General features: G+C 41.1%; 1 protein-coding gene across 7 annotated transcripts; it reads right to left on the bottom strand.

The window, feature by feature from the left end:
* Positions 1-1,500: 1,500 nt before the first annotated feature.
* Positions 1,501-20,306, bottom strand: LOC108705681 (LYR motif-containing protein 9). Of its 7 annotated transcripts, XM_041583663.1 has the most exons (5): positions 20,196-20,306; positions 19,852-19,880; positions 16,392-16,530; positions 15,407-15,499; positions 1,501-1,681 (listed from the first exon to the last, which is right to left on the bottom strand). In XM_041583663.1, exons 3-5 carry the CDS (start codon positions 16,515-16,517, stop codon positions 1,670-1,672), a joined length of 231 nt encoding a protein of 76 aa, XP_041439597.1. In that variant the 5' UTR covers positions 16,518-16,530; positions 19,852-19,880; positions 20,196-20,306; the 3' UTR covers positions 1,501-1,669. The 7 variants fall into 7 exon arrangements, with proteins under 7 accessions (XP_041439597.1, XP_041439591.1, XP_041439593.1 ...); XM_041583657.1 differs by lacking the exon at positions 1,501-1,681 and having other exon boundaries at positions 15,174-15,499; XM_041583659.1 differs by lacking the exons at positions 1,501-1,681; positions 20,196-20,306 and having other exon boundaries at positions 15,174-15,499; positions 19,797-19,880.
* Positions 20,307-21,146: the final 840 nt, after the last annotated feature.

The raw sequence follows: 21,146 nt of genomic DNA, 5'->3' as shown, positions 1-21,146 counted from the left end.
TGGTGTTCGCGACGTCGTTCGCGAACACGGCAAAAAATGCTGAAGTTAGCGAACCAGTTCGCGAAACAGTTCGCGAACTTCGAACACCGCTAAAATCGTAGGATTTAATCGTTCGATTTCGAAAGGATTTTCATTCGAATCGAAACGATCGAAGCCATTCGTTCGAATCTTTTCAATTCGATCGAATGCTTACAATCGTCGAACGAGATGGAAAATCGTTCGATTTTTTAGCGGTCGAAGGAATTCGAATGGTCAATGGTCGTACGATCGAACGCTGAACTCAAAATGCGACTTCCCAAACCGTTCGCGAACAATTCGGCGGCCGCGAACGGATCGAAGTTCGTGGCGCACTAGTCGCGGGCATCAGTCGCTAAGTTTTTTAGAGTGATACATTATGTATCATCACTAAAAGTTCACTGGGAGACAGCTGATAGTAATATATCTTTCTTGGAAGGTGGTGTATCCACCCGTCTAACCGCACTATGGTGCAGTATGGTCTACATTTTACATTCAGCCCTTAATAACATATCCAACCCTAGGGAACATGCATATGTTCGGGCATGGGAAAAGGATCTGAAATCTACATGTGAGCCCCGAAACTTGGAATATGAGCTGGGAAACTTTAGTGGGGCGGTATGCTGCCCAACCACATCCACCTTGGTTTTGAAGCTCAAGTGCTGCTCATGAGATACAATAGTTTTTTTACATTGCCTGTGCACCAATCCCCAGTGCTCCAACCTGATGATGAATATTTGTGCATGTGCACGAATGAAGAGGAAGGGACAGGGGGTGACGAACGTCAGCGGGGCCTAGGGGTGCCCGCTATGTAAATCCGGCCCTTATTGCTAGAGGTCTCATATAAAGTATTTTTTAGATGGTATCTGACACCTGAAACAATAGCCAAAAGTGCACAATAGTCTGATCCCAACTGATTTAGAGGTTGTTCTCAAATTAGATCAAATTTGTGTTACATATAATTTTCCTTCCTATGTCACCCTATTCTTTAGCCCTACCGTCTCTTACTGCCATATAAATTCCCCCCACTGAATGTACATTAAACTACATGAATTCTATTATATGACACTTTTTTAATTAATTCTTCTCTCTCTCTGGCAGCTTTAGCATTTGTTTTGAGAAGACTGTCAATCAACTTTATATTATAATTTATATGATGTGAGAACAGTATTCTATACTATATATATATGATATATGCACATATACAGTACTTATATTTTCTAATTATGCTGGATCCTAAATGCAAACAGTTAACCGGCTGGTATGAGTTACTGCTCCAGGACAAAGTGTGTCCATTTGAAAATACAAACCTTGTGTTTACCTGCTATTATTTGGTGCCATGTAACAGACAAGCACATGCTTATGCTTTACAAGCTGTGTAAATAGATGGTAAATATTCAAAATCCTTGAGTAAATTACCATGTGAGCAAAGCAATAAACAATAATTGATTTTAGTCTGTCAGTGTCCATTTTCTTTTATTTTTGTAAAATGTTGATGGAAAAGTTGCAAGAATGTTACTAAATATTAGATACAGGCCAGCCGTCTCGTTCTGGTTGCGTTTTCTTCATGCAAGTAGCCCTCATGGCCCGAGACCATGTCCTATAATCTTCAGAAGCTGCTTCAGGAGTGCACACACTTGTTGCTCAGTTAGTTTTATTTCTTGTACTACAGAATAAGGAAAGAAAATGGTACATATAAACACTAAATTAGTTGATTTCAAATTAATTTAAATGGCATGGAAATCATAACTAACTAAGGGCACCAAGATGTTACCCCCTACCCAGTGAATACAATCACTTTTTTCCCCAAGATGGTTCTCCTTTTAGGAAAAAATTGCACCAGACAGTACAAACAGTATATTTTTCATACCTCACCCTAGGGTCTCTACTGCAGAATTAAGTATATATTAATTAAATATAAATAATCTCACTGCAGATTGCAGCTCCACTGTTTTAAGCAGCTGCAGTGCTGTCCCCACTTCACAGCAGCAGCAGCCCCAAGACGGGTAAACTCTGGGAAACCTACACTGGCCTACTTTAACTTGCACTCCTAAAGCTAAACATCTAGCTGGATGCATGGATGCACGCTAGTGACTACATAGTAGCACACCACCCAGTGCCTCTTACCCTCCAAGCCAAAGACTGTATAATAAGGGGTGAGAGAGATCTGCTGCATGTGAACTGCACAACAACTTATGTGTAAATAGTTGGGACATATGACCAAGATGACGTACTAAACAATAGCTTCTTCTGGTGCTTCGCACTACGCTTACCCTCCTGAATATATTTCAAGGCAACGTTAACCCCTGCCTTAGTCGTGTGCCAACGCAGTATACTTGGTTACATGATGGGCAAGCATGGGGCCAGATCTAAATCTGAAAATAGAATGGACAGATATCTTCGCACCTCTCAAGATGCTGATAGGGCCACAGAGGAAGACCCGCCTTCCCCAGCCTCTGACTCCTCTACTTCTAATGCCCCGACACCTGAACCAACAAATGCAGAACTTCTTGCTGCTATTACGGGGATGCATACTTCAACCACGGCTCAACTAGAGACCATAAAAGTGGATTTGTCTCTGCTACGTCATGACCTCCAAAACCTCCGTGAGCGGACCGCTGAGACGGAACGCAGAGTCTCCACAGTAGAGGAGACGGTACGGCCTATCCCAGATGAGGTGGCGCAGCTGCGGCAACAAGTTAAAGCTCTATGAAGAGAGAAAAGAACCCCAATTGCCTCTCACTCGTTCAGCGGTTCCTCAATTATTAGATTACCTATTAAGTGTTTATTGTGATTGTCAAATGGCAACCACTAACTAATTACAGTAAGTGCTTAATTTTACCCAAAGATAAATTATATTAAAGTGCAAGTGCAATATAATTCAATCTATTAAATATAACTAAAGATTAATAATTACTTAATTAATTACTTTCACACAAATTAATGACCTTATGATACAATGTGTTGTCTGGTACGTTGGTTTTGCATCCACAATCAATCTGATCAAAGATTCAATAAAGTGCTTCAAGTGCTGATATGATTGCTATTAAATGGCAATTACCAAAAATTCATCATTGCTTCAAAATTAATTTATTGTAAAGTGCTTAACAGTGCTAAGTAATAAATATTGATAAATAGGTAAAAATTCAATAGTTGATATAGTGAGGACCACAATTAATGGGATAAATTACTTTTAAAAAATACACATGATGCTCAGGTTAAAAAGTTTTAGCAAGAAAAGGAAATTAGAGGAGGTGGAGTTGTCCCAAAACTACTACCTAATTGTTTGCTATCCCTGGGACACCACAAAGACAAAGGAGGCAGAGTATCCGGGACTGTGGTCTCGTAATTAATCTAAATCCTATTCTGAGAAAGAGCTGAATAACCCTAAAAAACCACAAATCCACGGGCTCTTGTGACTTTAGTAGCAGAGAAAAGAGAGATTACCGAGCATTGGTTGAAGTGAGTATCTTCCCCACCCCTTCTATTCCATTAGCCCAATAGATTCAAATCCTTCTAAAATTAAGTTTAAAAGAGGAATCCGAACGCCGACGCGCGTTTCGCATTAATAGCTTTGTCAAGGCGTAATAAGAGCGTACCCCCAGCGTCGGGTTTAAATCACTTCCTGAAGGTGCGTCACCGAAGGAACTATCGCGAGACTTAAACCCCACTCGCACTGGTCAGTGTATCTATCGCGAGGATTAGCTTCCATGGGTTGTCATGGATACCATGTAACGTTCGTGTAGCGCTTAGAACGAAGAATCATACAGATACTGTTACAATTTGGTATATATATAATAAATCACTGATAACACAGCCAGTATTCTTAAAGCATCTGAGGAGCTTATCTTATTGAAATGAACCGATTATTTTTAACCTATTGGACTTAAAGGGATTAGGACTTATTTTACTGTATATCAATTATTTTAAAATGCCATATTTATTAAGTATCAAATAAAAAACCATCCATTACTCGTTTTTTTCTCTATAAATCCTGATTAAAAAAATAGGTAAAAATGAACATGTTTCTTTTGTTTGGAATAAATGAATGAATTATAAAAATTATTTAGATAAATGGTGTAAATAAATTGTTCTCATTTATTCCCTTAGGGGATACTGAATCCATCCTAAAGATCCAAAAGCTCTCTCTTTTTAACAGAGCTTGTTCCAGGTTTCCTTTACGTATTCCCAGTTCAACTTTCTCCAATGCCCAGAACTTCATATTAGAAGGATCCTTATTGTGTAGTTTTTTGAAATGTTGAGCTACAGTGGAAATTGTTTTATCATTCTTACTTTCATTACCTGCAGTTCTGATTGTACTGCAGTGCTGTTGCATTCTTGTTTTGAGCATTTGAGTGGTCATTCCTATGTACCGTTTGTTACAGGGGCATTCAATGCAATATATTACCCCTCGGGTCCGACAATTTATATAGTTGTTAACATTATGCATGGTACCAAAACGATCCTCAAAGTCAGTAATTTTACGCATCCTATTGCACATATTGCAATCCCCACAGGGAAAGCAACCACAGTTTTTGTGCCTAATATTTCGTGATATTTGGAAGTGACTCCGGGTCAATAAGTCCCTCAAATTCGGACTTCTCTTATAGCATATTGATGGACGTTTCTGTAGTATTGTTCCCAGAGTATCATCTTCCAACAATATAGGCCAATGTTTGTCCAGAATAGTTTGTATCTGTGAACTATCCGCATTATAGGTGGTTATGAATCGAACCAGATTGTTAGATTGCTGTGTTCTATCTTTTGTTATTAACAAATTGTTTCTATCTGTAACTAGTGCTCTGTGGTATGCTTTTTTGACTATCTTACCAGAATAACCCCTCTGTTTAAGTCTGGTTTTTAGTTCTGTGGCCTGTTCTTTGAAATATTCAATTGTTGAACAGTTACGTTTAAGTCTTAGAAATTCGCCAGTAGGGATTGATTTTTTTACAGAGTGAGGATGGAAGCTGGAAAAATTTAGGAGTGAATTAGTAGCCGTAGCTTTTCTAAAATTTTTTGTCACCAACTTCCCTTCCTGTGTGACTTCTATCTGAAGATCCAAAAATGAAATTGATTTCTCAGAGAGTTCCATAGTTAGTCTAATATTACGATCATTATCGTTAAGTAGGGTGACAAATTCTATAGCCTCTTCCTTGGTGCCATCCCATATTATTAGTATATCGTCGATATACCTAATCCATTTTAAAATTTTGGACTGGTATGATGGTTTGATGTTCTTAACGATAGTTTGTTCCCAATGCCCAAGGAATAAATTGGCATAGGAGGGAGCACACGACGTTCCCATGGCTGTCCCCTGTGTTTGTAAATAGAACTTGTTGTTGAATGTGAAATAGTTATAGTTCAACACAAATTTCATGAGTTTACATAGGAACTCTATCATGGATTCATCCTCCCCCAGGTATTTGGTTAGGAAGAATCGTAATGCCTCTATTCCCAGGTCATGCTTAATCGATGTGTATAAGGATTCCACATCCATTGTCATGAGTAACACAGATTTATTATCTATCTCTATCTGGGACAGAACATCTAATGTGTCTCTGGCATACGACTCCAAATTCTCTACCATGGGTCTTATTCTAAGATCTAGGTATTGGCTAGCCTTCTCAGTCAGGTTTCCATTTCCTGATACAATAGGTCTTCCTGGGGGATTGGATACATTTTTGTGGATCTTTGGGAGAAGATACAGTATGTAAACTCATGAAATTTGTGTTGAACTATAACTATTTCACATTCAACAACAAGTTCTATTTACAAACACAGGGGACAGCCATGGGAACGTCGTGTGCTCCCTCCTATGCCAATTTATTCCTTGGGCATTGGGAACAAACTATCGTTAAGAACATCAAACCATCATACCAGTCCAAAATTTTAAAATGGATTAGGTATATCGACGATATACTAATAATATGGGATGGCACCAAGGAAGAGGCTATAGAATTTGTCACCCTACTTAACGATAATGATCGTAATATTAGACTAACTATGGAACTCTCTGAGAAATCAATTTCATTTTTGGATCTTCAGATAGAAGTCACACAGGAAGGGAAGTTGGTGACAAAAAATTTTAGAAAAGCTACGGCTACTAATTCACTCCTAAATTTTTCCAGCTTCCATCCTCACTCTGTAAAAAAATCAATCCCTACTGGCGAATTTCTAAGACTTAAACGTAACTGTTCAACAATTGAATATTTCAAAGAACAGGCCACAGAACTAAAAACCAGACTTAAACAGAGGGGTTATTCTGGTAAGATAGTCAAAAAAGCATACCACAGAGCACTAGTTACAGATAGAAACAATTTGTTAATAACAAAAGATAGAACACAGCAATCTAACAATCTGGTTCGATTCATAACCACCTATAATGCGGATAGTTCACAGATACAAACTATTCTGGACAAACATTGGCCTATATTGTTGGAAGATGATACTCTGGGAACAATACTACAGAAACGTCCATCAATATGCTATAAGAGAAGTCCGAATTTGAGGGACTTATTGACCCGGAGTCACTTCCAAATATCACGAAATATTAGGCACAAAAACTGTGGTTGCTTTCCCTGTGGGGATTGCAATATGTGCAATAGGATGCGTAAAATTACTGACTTTGAGGATCGTTTTGGTACCATGCATAATGTTAACAACTATATAAATTGTCGGACCCGAGGGGTAATATATTGCATTGAATGCCCCTGTAACAAACGGTACATAGGAATGACCACTCAAATGCTCAAAACAAGAATGCAACAGCACTGCAGTACAATCAGAACTGCAGGTAATGAAAGTAAGAATGATAAAACAATTTCCACTGTAGCTCAACATTTCAAAAAACTACACAATAAGGATCCTTCTAATATGAAGTTCTGGGCATTGGAGAAAGTTGAACTGGGAATACGTAAAGGAAACCTGGAACAAGCTCTGTTAAAAAGAGAGAGCTTTTGGATCTTTAGGATGGATTCAGTATCCCCTAAGGGAATAAATGAGAACAATTTATTTACACCATTTATCTAAATAATTTTTATAATTCATTCATTTATTCCAAACAAAAGAAACATGTTCATTTTTACCTATTTTTTTAATCAGGATTTATAGAGAAAAAAACGAGTAATGGATGGTTTTTTATTTGATACTTAATAAATATGGCATTTTAAAATAATTGATATACAGTAAAATAAGTCCTAATCCCTTTAAGTCCAATAGGTTAAAAATAATCGGTTCATTTCAATAAGATAAGCTCCTCAGATGCTTTAAGAATACTGGCTGTGTTATCAGTGATTTATTATATATATACCAAATTGTAACAGTATCTGTATGATTCTTCGTTCTAAGCGCTACACGAACGTTACATGGTATCCATGACAACCCATGGAAGCTAATCCTCGCGATAGATACACTGACCAGTGCGAGTGGGGTTTAAGTCTCGCGATAGTTCCTTCGGTGACGCACCTTCAGGAAGTGATTTAAACCCGACGCTGGGGTACGCTCTTATTACGCCTTGACAAAGCTATTAATGCGAAACGCGCGTCGGCGTTCGGATTCCTCTTTTAAACTTAATTTTAGAAGGATTTGAATCTATTGGGCTAATGGAATAGAAGGGGTGGGGAAGATACTCACTTCAACCAATGCTCGGTAATCTCTCTTTTCTCTGCTACTAAAGTCACAAGAGCCCGTGGATTTGTGGTTTTTTAGGGTTATTCAGCTCTTTCTCAGAATAGGATTTAGATTAATTACGAGACCACAGTCCCGGATACTCTGCCTCCTTTGTCTTTGTGGTGTCCCAGGGATAGCAAACAATTAGGTAGTAGTTTTGGGACAACTCCACCTCCTCTAATTTCCTTTTCTTGCTAAAACTTTTTAACCTGAGCATCATGTGTATTTTTTAAAAGTAATTTATCCCATTAATTGTGGTCCTCACTATATCAACTATTGAATTTTTACCTATTTATCAATATTTATTACTTAGCACTGTTAAGCACTTTACAATAAATTAATTTTGAAGCAATGATGAATTTTTGGTAATTGCCATTTAATAGCAATCATATCAGCACTTGAAGCACTTTATTGAATCTTTGATCAGATTGATTGTGGATGCAAAACCAACGTACCAGACAACACATTGTATCATAAGGTCATTAATTTGTGTGAAAGTAATTAATTAAGTAATTATTAATCTTTAGTTATATTTAATAGATTGAATTATATTGCACTTGCACTTTAATATAATTTATCTTTGGGTAAAATTAAGCACTTACTGTAATTAGTTAGTGGTTGCCATTTGACAATCACAATAAACACTTAATAGGTAATCTAATAATTGAGGAACCGCTGAACGAGTGAGAGGCAATTGGGGTTCTTTTCTCTCTTCATAGAATTAATTGAAAGTTACTGACTTAGGTCAGACCTCTGCCTCTGCCGTGGGACGAATTTAAGTTTATTTGGGATCACTTCGTTTTTGCAAACAAGTTAAAGCTCTCACTGACCGGGCAGAAGACCTGGAGAACAGGAATCGCCGCAACAACTTGCGACTGGTGGGACTGCCCGAGAAGGCTGAAGGGTCGTCGCCTGAAATATTTGCAGAGAACTGGCTGCGGGAGACCCTGGGTGCTGAAAACTTCTCGCAGCTGCTAGTAATCGAACGGGCGCACCGTATCCCCACAAGGCCTCTACCTCCTGGCTCCAATCCGAGGCCATTCATTATGAGATTCCTAAACTACCGGGACAGAGATGCAGCATCTACCGCAGCACGAAAAAAGGGCCCGCTCACGTGGAACGGCAACTCCATTAGCCTCTACCCGGATTACTCGCCAGCGGTGCAGAAGCAACGTGCCTCATACCAAGGGATCAAAAAAAGATTGCGAGAGGCTGGCATGGTATATTCAATGATCTACCCTGCTAAGCTGCGGATAGTGGATGGCGTCACTACACGGTTTTTCACGACTCCGACTGAAGCGGACCAGTGGCTCAATACCCGGAGAAGGCAAGACAACTTGAGAGACAACCCAAGTCAGCGCCAATAATCGGGGTTTGTGAGTATGCACTCCTGTACTTGCTCCTTTGTACTAATGTGGGTGGCGCATTTCAATCATATGATGCACCCGCACTGCCCGGGACTCATGTCTTCTCTACTCCCTCCTGATATCACAATGGGGTTCTTGTAATCAGCTGCCTATGCAGTATGCTGTGCCATTCCCCTTGTACTCTCAAATCAACGTCCGGTTATCTGAGGACGGACGGGGGCAACCCAGGCAAATTTTTGCTCTGAACAGCTGAAGGATATATCCTGGATGCTATAACCTGGGGGGTCCTACAGCTACTAATAAGGGCTGTCAACCCTTATCTGTCACAGTGCACCCGGCCTGTAAGGCCTCAACAAATATATTGCCCCAGCTTCTACCAACCACACTGGGTTGCGAGACATTTACGATCTGCATGCCTTGCACTGTTACACATCCTGATAAATATACTTCACTGCTCCAGCTATGGGCCATCTGTTCACAGTGCAAAGGCCCCCCCTCTATCCTGGGGTCACGCCTCCTACTACCTCTCCCCAGCTGGCTTGCTTTGCAAACAAGTGATGTAGGAGTGGACAGCCCCTTATCATAAACTGCCACAAGAAGTTTGTTGCCTTGAGTCTATGGCCAGAAATTAGTGCAAGCACCATGAAGTGCGTTGTTGCTGCTCCTCCCAATGGGATTTGTTTTAGGGTATAGGCCATCTACCTGTTGTAGAAGGGCAGGGTGGGAAACAGGGAAAACTGGGATGTTAAGTTTGTGTTATGTTACATGTGTTGCATGCTATGATGATACTGCACTGCCAAGGGTAAATGCAAGGAAATGGTTATGGCGGCTGCCCGAAGTGGGACATGCGCCCTATATACACTACACCATGAATGATGGGTGAAATTACATTGTTGTCATGGAATGTACGGGGATTGAACTCTAAGTTTAAAAGGGCCCTGGTGTTTGATTATATTAACAGATACAAACCTGACCTCTTCCTGTTACAGGAAACCCATCTTACCGGGCAGAAATTGCTTGCTCTAAAAAAACGATGGGTTAACCAGACATATCATGCACCATACTCCACATACTCTAGAGGGGTTTCGATCTTAGTGCGAAAGAACTTACAGTTCGAACTACTAAGTATCAATACCGACCACTACGGCCGATATATAATTGTGCACTGTAAACTGAACAATCAACCAATGATTCTGGTTAATGTATATATCCCCCCCCCCTTTTAAAGTGGAGATATTGGACCTCATATTTGGCAAATTGTCTGCCTACTTGCCCTGCCCAATCTGTATCATGGGAGACTTCAATACAGTTCTGGATCCTGCAATGGATAGACTGCGATCACCTGTAGCGCAATCCTCTTCCCTTAGTCAGTGGCTATCAGCCCTAGGGATATTAGACATATGGAGACATAAATACCCCAATGAGCAGCAGTTCTCCTGTCATACGCCAGGTAAAGGGGCGCTATCCCGTATAGATATGGCCTTGGGATCCCCAGACTTCATCCAATGGGTAACAGAAATTGCGTATCTCCCAAGAGCTTTGTCGGACCATGCCCCACTGTCATTGAAACTATGCACAAAACCCCGGCCTCAACATTTGCAGTGGAGACTATCCCCACTCTGGCTTAACAATGCTGAGGTGGAGGAAGCCTCTCGTACCGAATATGTGAAGTACTGGGAAACAAACCTAAACACGGCCCATAGTAATGTAGTGTGGGAAGCCTCTAAGGCAGTTGCCCGGGGCACCCTAATAGCGGCAATTGCGAGAGCACGCACGGCTGCCAAACAGGAGGTTACTGAAGCGGCAGGGAAAATGTCGCAGGCAGAGGAGGACTATTGCAAGGGGGGAGATGAGTTGAGTCACCATGCACTAATTCTTGCGCAGAGGAATCTAGAATTAGCACAAACCGCTTCCACACGCAAGAAACTGCTGTATGCCAGCCAGAGGTCCTTTGAGCAGGGGGACAAAAATGGGAAAACCCTGGCCTACTTGGCTAAGCTTGATAATCCCTCCACAATGATTGCTAGAGTCAAGGATGCACAGGGCAACTGTACTCTTGAAGCGGAAGAGATAGCTGAAATCTTTGCCACATACTATAACGATCTCTACACTACACGGGTAGCCTACACACTACCAGAGCTTGAACAATTCCTAAAGGGCATGGAATTCCCCAAATTAAGCCAGGCTGAAGTATCTTACTTAGATGGTCCCATAACCTTGGGGGAGGTGGCCTCAGCCATGGGGAGCCTCTCACCCGGGAAAACCCCCGGTCCAGATGGCCTGCCGGTGGCGTGGTATCGACTTCTTAGTGAAGAATTGATACCTAGGCTGCATACCACCCTGTTGGATGCAAAAGAGTCAGGTCATCTTCCACAATCGTTTTACTCAGCCACTATAATACTTATACTTAAGGAAGGAAAGGACCCTGAAGCGTGTGAGTCCTATCGGCCCATATCCTTACTTAATACAGATGTAAAAATATTAGCAAAAATCTTGGCTCAAAGACTGAACAAAGTAATTACCTCAATAATACATCCTGATCAAACGGGCTTTATGCCCAACAAGAGCACAGCTATTAACCTGAGACGAATGTTTTCCCACCTTCAAATTGACCACGCCGGTACCAGAGCGATTGCCTCACTAGATGCCACTAAAGCATTTGACTCTGTTGAATGGCCATATCTGTGGAAAGTGTTGGAAAACTTTGGCATAGGGCCTAACTTTATATCATGGGTTCAATTACTGTACCGATCACCTACAGCTCGCATACAGATCAACAAAACTCTTTCCAGGGAATTCCCCCTCTCCCGAGGGACCAGACAGGGATGCCCTCTGTCCCCACTGTTGTTTGCCCTAGCGATAGAACCACTAGCTATATTAATCCGACAGTCCCCTAGGGTGGTGGGGCTTAGAACAGGAAGGGTAGAGGAAAAATAGCTTTATATGCTGATGATGTTCTCTTATTCCTAGCAGACTCCAATGGTTCTCTTCATAATGCACTCCACTTAGCAGGTCAGATGGGCAGGTTCAGCGGGCTCCATATAAACAAGGAGAAATCCATTCTTTTTTCTCTTGAGACTCCTGGGCCAGTAGGTGTTATACAAGGTCTTAAATGGGTCACAAGGTTCAAGTACTTAGGTATTAATATAACACGGAAAGCGGAGGAATATGTACGTGAGAATGTCGAACCAGTGTTGCTAACTTTTAAAACCAGAGCAAGTCAATGGGAGAAACTTCCACTCACTGTTTGGGGCAGGATAAACTTGTTTAAAATGATATCTCTGCCCAAATTTATGTATGTTATGCAACACTCCCCGTCCTGGCTTCCCCCGCAACTATTCAAGCGTATTGATGATATACTATTCCCCTTTATATGGGCCCACAAAGCCCCCAGGGTTAAAGGAGAAGGAAAGGTTAAAACTAAGTAAGCCTTATCAGAAAGGTCCATCTAAATATACCAGTAAACCCCCAAAGTGGTGCTGCTCTGAGTCCCCTGTCAAAAGAAATACAGCATTTCTTTCCTTCTATTGTGTACTCATGGGCTTCTGTATCAGACTTCCTGCCTTCAGCTTAAACCTCATTGCCCTGGGCAAGAGCATGCTCAGTTTGCTCCTCTCCCCCCTCCCTCCCTTCTCTACTGTAATCTGAGCCCAGAGCAGGGAGAGACTCAGGCAGGAAGTGATGTCACACCATGTTAATACTGCAGCTCCTATCCTCAACAAACAGAGAGTTTCTAGAGCTTTTTACTCAGGTATGGTAAAACATTCTACAGAATAAATATAGCATTCTAGCTTGCACTATTGCAGCTAATCTATTGGCAATAAAATGCTTCAGTAGCTTTCCTTCTCCTTTAACAGACAAACGCTAATGGCTCCATTGGACTGTGGTGGATTAGCGCTCCCGCACCTAAAATATTACTACTATGCTACGCAGCTGATGTATATACACAATTGGCTTACACCGCATCCTGAGAATCCACTTACGGCACTGCATGCCACTATGGCGGGATCCCTCGAAGCATTGAGAAATGCGCCTTATAGGAAAGCCAGGGACACCCCTGAACTGCCACCTGTTTTATCAGTTCCACAGAAAATATGGGCGCTTGCCAGGCAAATAGTATCCCAGTCACACCCCCAACCTTCTCCAAATGCACCACTTTGGAGAAATTCTAATTTCACAAGTTTTGCCCGCTTACCTGATTTTCGTTACTGGCCCAAAGTGGGAGTCCGCCATCTGAAGGACTTACTAGTGGAGGGCAGCTTTCCCACCCTGGGCCAATTAAGAGAGCGACTAAGTCAGCCCGATATACAGCTATTCCGGTATTTCCAGCTGCGCCATGTGTTTTATTCACAATTTGGGTCTCTAACACCAAACACAGCGACTTCATCCTATGAAAATAGACTGTGGGATCCAGACCCGAGCAAACTAATTTCTGTACTATATAAGTCCCTGACACCTAGCCTGGGGAAACCCTTTGACAAAGTGAGAAGTAAATGGGCTGTGGACATGCCCCACTTGAGCGATGAGATGTGGGCAGAGGCAACTGAGGGGTTATATGACTATCTAATCTCCACCAAAGATAAGATGGTACAGTACAGAATCATTCACAGGACGTATATCACACCGCTAAGGCTAAAAGTAATGGGCAGGAACCCTACCGCTTCGTGTCCGAAATGCAATTCTCCAGATTCAGGTTTCTTCCACTTGCTGTGGGCGTGTCCGGTGGTATATAAATACTGGGCAGAAGTAGTGCAATACATTAATGAGCAAGTCCTATTACCTGGCATTCTTGCCCCGGAGGTATGCTTGCTGGGAGTACTAGAGGACACGGCCCCACTGATTAAGACCCGCACCCTACTAAAATCACTGTACTTCTATGCCAAGAAACATGTGGCAATGAAGTGGATGAGTCCCCTTCCCCCACAGGTCCAACAATGGGTCAGATTAGTAAACAGTATCCTGCCAGCTATTAAATTAACCTATCTGGCCAGACGGTGCCCCCAGAAGTTTGAAAAGGTTTGGGACCCCTGGCTGGATGTCAATCCAGAGGTTACCCTCTAAGACTACATAGGTAATTGCCTCATGTAACTACTCTCCCATTGCCATTTATTCCCCTCTGAGTTAAGTTTCCTCCCATTGACTATTGGAATGTGCCTTACTATGTACTCCTGCTGTGTATAACTTACTTTTGCCCGCTAAATATGTCATTTTATTTGTATGGTCATAGCATTGCAACTTTGTGTTTGTGCTGTTGTGTTGTGAAAATGTTAAATAAAAACCTTTTAAAAAAAAAAATATATAAATAATCTGAGGGATGAATGGGGAAGATTAAAAAAAAAGATGGCAGCACAGTACTGTGCTTCTTTTTTCCCCCCAGGCTGGTGCATTGTTTTTCTTAAGCCTAGCCTTAGATGCCTTTCCCAGGAGTCCCTAGTGGAGAATTTAGACTTATGCATGTTCAGCAGAGTATAATTCACTGGGTTGTGCCTAACATATTGCCTCCCCCAGCAGATTCACTTTTCCTTGTCTTTTAAAAGCAGCACATTTATGTTACACTCTTGTGTAACAGCTTCAAAAGTTGCTGAAGATTTATCAATTACTAATAAGATGGGATTCGATTATGAGCTAATATTCTAGAAGACTGCACAAAATTCATGCTATTTTACAAACAATAAAAGATGCACAGTATATTTGTGAGTTGAACAACCCATGAGATGATTCAAGGATTAGAACATTTAGCGCCACATGATTTTGTCTGCATTTCATTTCAATTACCCAATGTGTTCCTTATAACCAGAAAGTGTACAGAGTCAAAGTGAATGTTTCTATTTCTATTCATAGTGAAAATAAAAATCAAGCCCTGATCTCATTCCCTGTTTACTTACTATTACTCATGTTCTTTCTCTTTAAAAAGTATTTCATATTTATGAAACACGTGCTGCTTGTCATTTTCAAATGAAATACAATATAAAAATCCAATAAAGTGATTGAAGGAATACTTCTCAAACAGTTTGATTTGAACAAGCAGTTCAACAATTCATGTTACTGTACCAATTGTAAAGATTGCATCATGAGCTTTAAGGTTCTAGTAAAATAGTTCATTGACACAGTCAGGGAAAGAAATGTGGATTAAGTGAGTTTTATTGATAAATTCCAGCTCTACTAGCACAGTTCAACATGTTGCACAGGAACACGATTCCATGCAATGAAAAAAAGTTGATGTCATGCTGCATTGAGTTGAGTCAAATTAACTATAAAAAGTTGCTCTACAGCAGCGTAACTTGGGCAAGCCCCTGTGGTCCCCATTTTACAGCTCATAAACTTTAACTTAGTGATCTCAGTTATGTGAAACGTACTTTATTTAGCACCCATTCAACATCTTCTATGGCCCTCTTAATAATATTCTGTATCCGCTCAGGATCATCTTCATCTGCATGAACTCGGAAACTCTAATGGGCAAACGATCAAATAATATTGATTTACTTTAGCAAATAATACAGTTTGAACTATCCTTCTTGCTTTTTCTGCCTTAAACTTTTGAAACAATATAGCAGATGCCAACAGATTAACAGAACTGCCTTGGCTGGAGAAGAACTGACTGCTGCATTCTTTACAAAGTCAGAACCAGGAGCACAGAAAGGAAAAGACAAACGCTCAGATGCTCAGTAGTAAACAAACCACTGAGCATTTTTAAATATTATATGTTGGTAGCTAAATAGGTTCTCTTTGATTAGGAAGAAAATGTTTACATCCCCTCTAAACTATTCTCAGCTGTTTGTATAAAACTTGACCTGATTATTATGCTATAAAAACATACAGCTAAGCAGATAGAAATGCTTAAATGTGTGCCGGTCAGCAGTTTTGAAGAATCTGTGAAATAAACATTTACACAGATTGTAATGAAGTGATAGACAGAACATATAAGCCCTGTCTGTTGGCACTGTTGTTATATCTAAATGTATTTTTGTTTTACATTAGAAGAGATTCATTTCTGTCATTAAAGGGTAGAGACACAAAGGGCAGATTCTGGGAGCTAATCTCCCCGAACTGCCTTCCGCCGGCTAGAATGTAAATCTTCGGAAAACGAAACCCTTCGAGTGCCATTGCGTCAGTGATTTACATTCTAGCCGGTGGGAAGGCAGTTCGGGGAGATTAGTTGCCCTGAAGAAGAGAAGATTTGTCGCCGGGTGACTAATATCCCCGAATCTGCACGTATGTCTCTGCCCTAAGACTATCCAAATTATTAAAACCAAAAGAAAATGAAGCCCTGAGAAAAAAATTAATGATTTTAAAGTGATAAGCAATGCATGTGTTTATTAATGTGACCTGTATAGATCATACCTGCTTCACTGCGTGTCTGTAATAGTGCTGAAGGCTTTTGCTAGGGAGTAGCTTGCAACATCGAAGGAGATATCTGTAGAGTTGCAAAGGGCTATGTACCAGCTCAGCACCAGGTAATGGTGGCATTTTTACTCTGGATCTGGTTGTGAAGAAGAAAAAAAAAAAAATCATAGTGACTAATCACAGTACTGTTATGGGACCTGTTATCCAGAATGTTTCAGGACCATGGATCTTTCTGTAATTTGGATCGTCATTCCTTAAGTCTACTAGAAAAGCATGTAAACATTAATTGATTAAACCCAATAGGCTGGATTTGCTTACAATAAGGATGAATTATTATGGATCCCATACCTGTACTATTAAGCATGCAGAAAAATTCCCTCTGGGCCCCCATGGAATTATAGGCCCCTTGTTGTTATAAGTCCACCACTGCCAGACAGCAAATATAATATTTACAGATCTAAAACACAAATTTAATAAAAACCTTTCCTAGGTGCAGTAACCCATAGCAACTAATATGCTCTTAACTTTTATACCTGTGACCATTACTATGTGATGATTGGTTGCTATAGGTAACTAGAACTATCTAAGAACTATCTAAGTCTTACCTCTGGAGGAGGGAAGCTAAAGGAATAAATTAATCATGGCAACTGTGTGTTTATACCATGGCCATGCCACATTTTTATATGAAAACAAATAGGAGAAGTGGAAGAAAAGATAGATGATAGCAAGAGAGAGAAGGAAAAGTAGTTTGGTCACATTGGCATGACTCACATTGGAATCAGCTCATTAGCCTGGAGAAATCAGTTGGTGACCCACAGGATGAGAAAGTTTCTTTGCAGCAGAAACTAAATTAGGACGAGGCATTTTAAAATAAACTATTGGATACCAAAAATAGGGAAAGCCTATTTCATTGGGGGTGGTGCTAAAATGTTAGCATCCCCCATTGAATTTAATCACAGTGTGCCTCTTCAGAGAAAACTGCACAGGCCTTTAGGAAAACTGACTGCACTGGCATTTACTAACAGTCTATTCATTCTCACTTGGACATACTTTCCAGTTTTACTCTACTGCTCTGGCAGGAATCGTTTTGCCACCTCCTAAATATATTAACATGTAATACATTTTAATGTTTTTAAATGCACATTGAATCAGACCTCCTCCTGGATTTGGGAATGGTTCAGAATGGGCACATTTTCTATTTAGCTGTGCATAATTAAATACTTATGCTATGTAGATAACAGAAATCTGGTGCAAAAAATAAATAGGATTATAAAGCAGAGTATAAATATGCCATGACATTTTCCCTTTAACATCTTTACCCATTAAAATGATCGGTTCATTAGAGATACACATTAACATCTAATAGGAGTCAGGCCTCAGTAATCCTGGGTGTCCTACTGAACCTTACAAATGAGCTTTTTCACAAATCTTTAAAAAGGAGCTTTTTCAGCATAAAATGAATGTTAATGTATTAATACATGTCAGATTTAAATGAACTAACTCCCGTCATATTTTTAATATGATGTTAATCTAAAACATCTCCCTAATTAATCCTGATTCAGTAATGATTAATGTTTCTGTTTCTAATGTACCTGCCGTTATAGGCTAATGAATTAATCCCACAAGTAAGACTTGCCATTTTAACCAGGGATTTGTACATCCCGAGTATTTAGTATCTTTTTCAGAGGACAGTGTCAATTCTGACAGCTTATCCCGCACTGTTACGGAAATGTCCCGACTTTGGGCTGAACTTCACGGCACAATGAGGCCCGATTTGTCGCATGGCGATGACATGCATGAGTCGTGTCGGATGTGCAGAATATAACGGGACTGAAGACGCAGCGTGCATGTGATACATGAAATTTGTACCTGCGATTTCTAGATCAGTCCCATTATATTCTGCATGTCCCACACGTCGCATGCGTGTCATCGGCATGCGACAAATCGGGCCTCATCATGCCTTGAAGTTCAGACCTTTCTCTTTGATCTCCTGCACTGAACAGCCAGAATATAATACAAAGTTTCTATAACTTTATTGGCTTTTGGCAGAGAGCCCAGAAAATGTGGCAAGTGCACTTTGATACTTTTGTAACAATTTAAGTTAAGCAAAGAAGCAATTGTAACAATTAAGATAAGTGGGTCCCTTAGGGAAAATGTGACTTGCAGCTTAAAGAGCAATTTCACCTTCATTAGCAAAACTGTAATAACACAGAAAAACCACAGAAATGTGTTCAAACTTTCATAACCTGCCAAATTTTGTAAAATGAACCTGTAATTAGGGGATGTGGCCACAAAAATAGGCCACACAATCCGCACAGCAAATCCTTTTGTCTCTCTTTCTATTTCCAAAACGTTGGGAGACAATATGGCAAATTGGGAACTTTGTCGCCCAACTGAATTCCAGCTCAGCTGACAGCTATCAAAACGCTTGACTCTGCCCCTTATTCATCCCAGAAGCAATTATAGTTAAGGTGTTGTCGCTAGAAAATACTAACTACACCACTTTCACCAAACTATTATCTAACTCAAAAGCACACTTGCAATACCACGCAAATTGCCCTTAAAATGAATGGGATGATTTCACCCAAGTGAGCTAGAAACACCATGGATTGCCCTGAGTTCCATATTGCTCTTAGTGAGGGGCCAGAGCCAGCATGTGCATTGGGCATACCTCCCAACTGTCCCTTTTTCGGAGGGTCAGTCCCTTTTTTTGACAGCATCTGGAGTCCCTCATTTGTACTGGAAAGTCCCTATTTTCTCTGCACTGAACAGACAGAATTGGCTTTTGGCAGACAGCCCAGAACAGCTAACAGGTGCAAATAAGATACTTTGTAACAATTAGATAAGTAATTGTAACAGTTTAGATAAGGAGAAATATTTTCAAACGTTCATTACCTGCCAAATTTTGTAAAATGAACATTGTAATTAGGGGGTGTGGCCGCAAAATGGTCATGGTCAAAAATATTCGCCACACTACATGCGAAAAAAAAATGTTGTCCCTCTTTTTACTTCCAAAATGTTGGGAGGTATGGCATTGGGCAGAGAAATGTTCTATTTTATGAGCAAATGGAGCTGCACTGCTGTGAGTACAATTCAGCTCTGAGCTGATGGGAGTAGAGCTCAGGAGCAAAGCTACATAAAGCCACTCTATTACACATGAGTTTGTATGTAGGGAAGGGCCACGGATTTTACCTGTCGGATATGTGAGCCGCTGTGTTTTTCAGAGCCTGGATATGGGACCCCAGTCTGACTCAGCTCTGCAAGTGCAGCTAAACAATTCCCAATGTCCTCCTGGTACAACCGGCACAGGCTGCCTGACCTGTCAGCTCATATTATACCATTTAGTCAGTGGCACATAGAGATTGAAAGCTGCCAGTCACTGCACCTTTATAGTACACATACTGGGAGTGCGCCCGAAATAAACAGATGTCCAATGAAACAATGAAATCCGGGTTACCCTGTTCTGCCTTCTACGTTCCTCTATAGCAGTGATCCCCACCCAGTAGCTCGTGAGCAACATGTTGCTCTCCAACCCCTTGAATGTTGCTCTCAGTGTCCTCAAAGCAGGTGCTTATTTTTGAATTCCAGACTTGGAAGCAAGTTTTAATTGCATAAAAATTAAGTATAGTGCCAAGTAGAGCCTCCTGGAAGTTGCAAGTCCACATAGGAGCTACCAAATAACCAAATATAGCCCTTATTTGGCACCCCAAAGTGATTTTTCATGCTTGTGTTGCTCCCCAACTCTTTTGACATTTGAATGTGGCTCCCGGGTAAAAAAGGTTGGGGACCCCTGCTCTACAGTCTCCACATCCAGTCATTTGCAGACAATCCCTAACAGCACCTCACCCCGCCCCTTTTGCTGGTTGGCCAATCACTGCTACTCCTCCACAAAAGCCCTCGCCCTGCCCCAGTCAGCAGCCACTCTTCCTTTCAGTAATGAAATACATGTAGTATAATGTGTATAATGACACCAGACTATACCGCTTATGTGGTGCTGCACAGCCACCTCTCACTATCCTGATAACAAGCAGGCAGTGTCCAACTGGTGGAGTTGGCAGTTTTTCTGGAAAAAAAATACCGGCCTTCCTATATATTTATCTTTTTTCCCTATTAATAACATTGGGATCAACCATCATTTTTACCAGCCAGGCCGGTAAAATACATCGGGCTCCCCACCATTCCCAGCTGCAAATCCCCCTCTGTCCCGCTTATTACCCCCACCAGCAGGTTCCTTTTTCTTATGTGTCAAAGAGTGCAGGAGCTGCCGGCTGTTGGGAGCTGGTTTGGGCTAGAAGGGCCCATGAGGGCTGGGGCCTAACGGGTTTTTTCTGGGTGTCCTGCTGGCCTAGTCCAACCCTGCAAGCAGGAATATATACTTTCCATCAGCCCAATATTCTCAGTGTGTGCAAAACGGGGCTCTATCTGGCAGAGTTGTGGGAACAGAGTCTGAGAACTTATTCACACTAGGGGCTCCTACAAATAGGTGATTTTTCTCCCGCACATTTAACGCATGTTCAAACGCCGGTATACGCATTTGCTAATTGATTCCATTATCTTCACAATGTCCTGGTTGTACTCATGTGCGTTCTGAGTTGCATTTTACGCCATTTGCGTTTCAGCAGGGCCGGAACTAGGTGTAGGCAGAGTAGAGTAGGTACCTGCTCTGTCGCCTACCCCATGTCCGGTCCTGTGTCTCCCTTACTGGCGCTGGTAATTTGTTTCAAATGCGCATGCGCGCCGGCGCGTAGTTTC

The sequence above is a fragment of the Xenopus laevis genome, chromosome 2S (assembly GCF_017654675.1).
Source record: "Xenopus laevis strain J_2021 chromosome 2S, Xenopus_laevis_v10.1, whole genome shotgun sequence".
Taxonomy (NCBI): Eukaryota; Metazoa; Chordata; class Amphibia; order Anura; family Pipidae; genus Xenopus; species Xenopus laevis.
Note: the sequence above shows the minus strand (reverse complement) of the source record. Positions and strands in the feature narration are given on the sequence as shown.

What these genes read in the sequence shown, in the direction of transcription:
- LOC108705681 (XM_041583657.1), bottom strand. Translation starts at nt 16,517, where the DNA reads ATGCCACCATTACCTGGTGCTGAGCTGGTACATAGCCCTTTGCAACTC. An exon ending in ACAGACACGCAGTGAAGCAG is followed by an intron (nt 15,500 to 16,391) that starts GTATGATCTATA and finishes TTTGCCCATTAG; the next exon opens with AGTTTCCGAGTTCATGCAGA.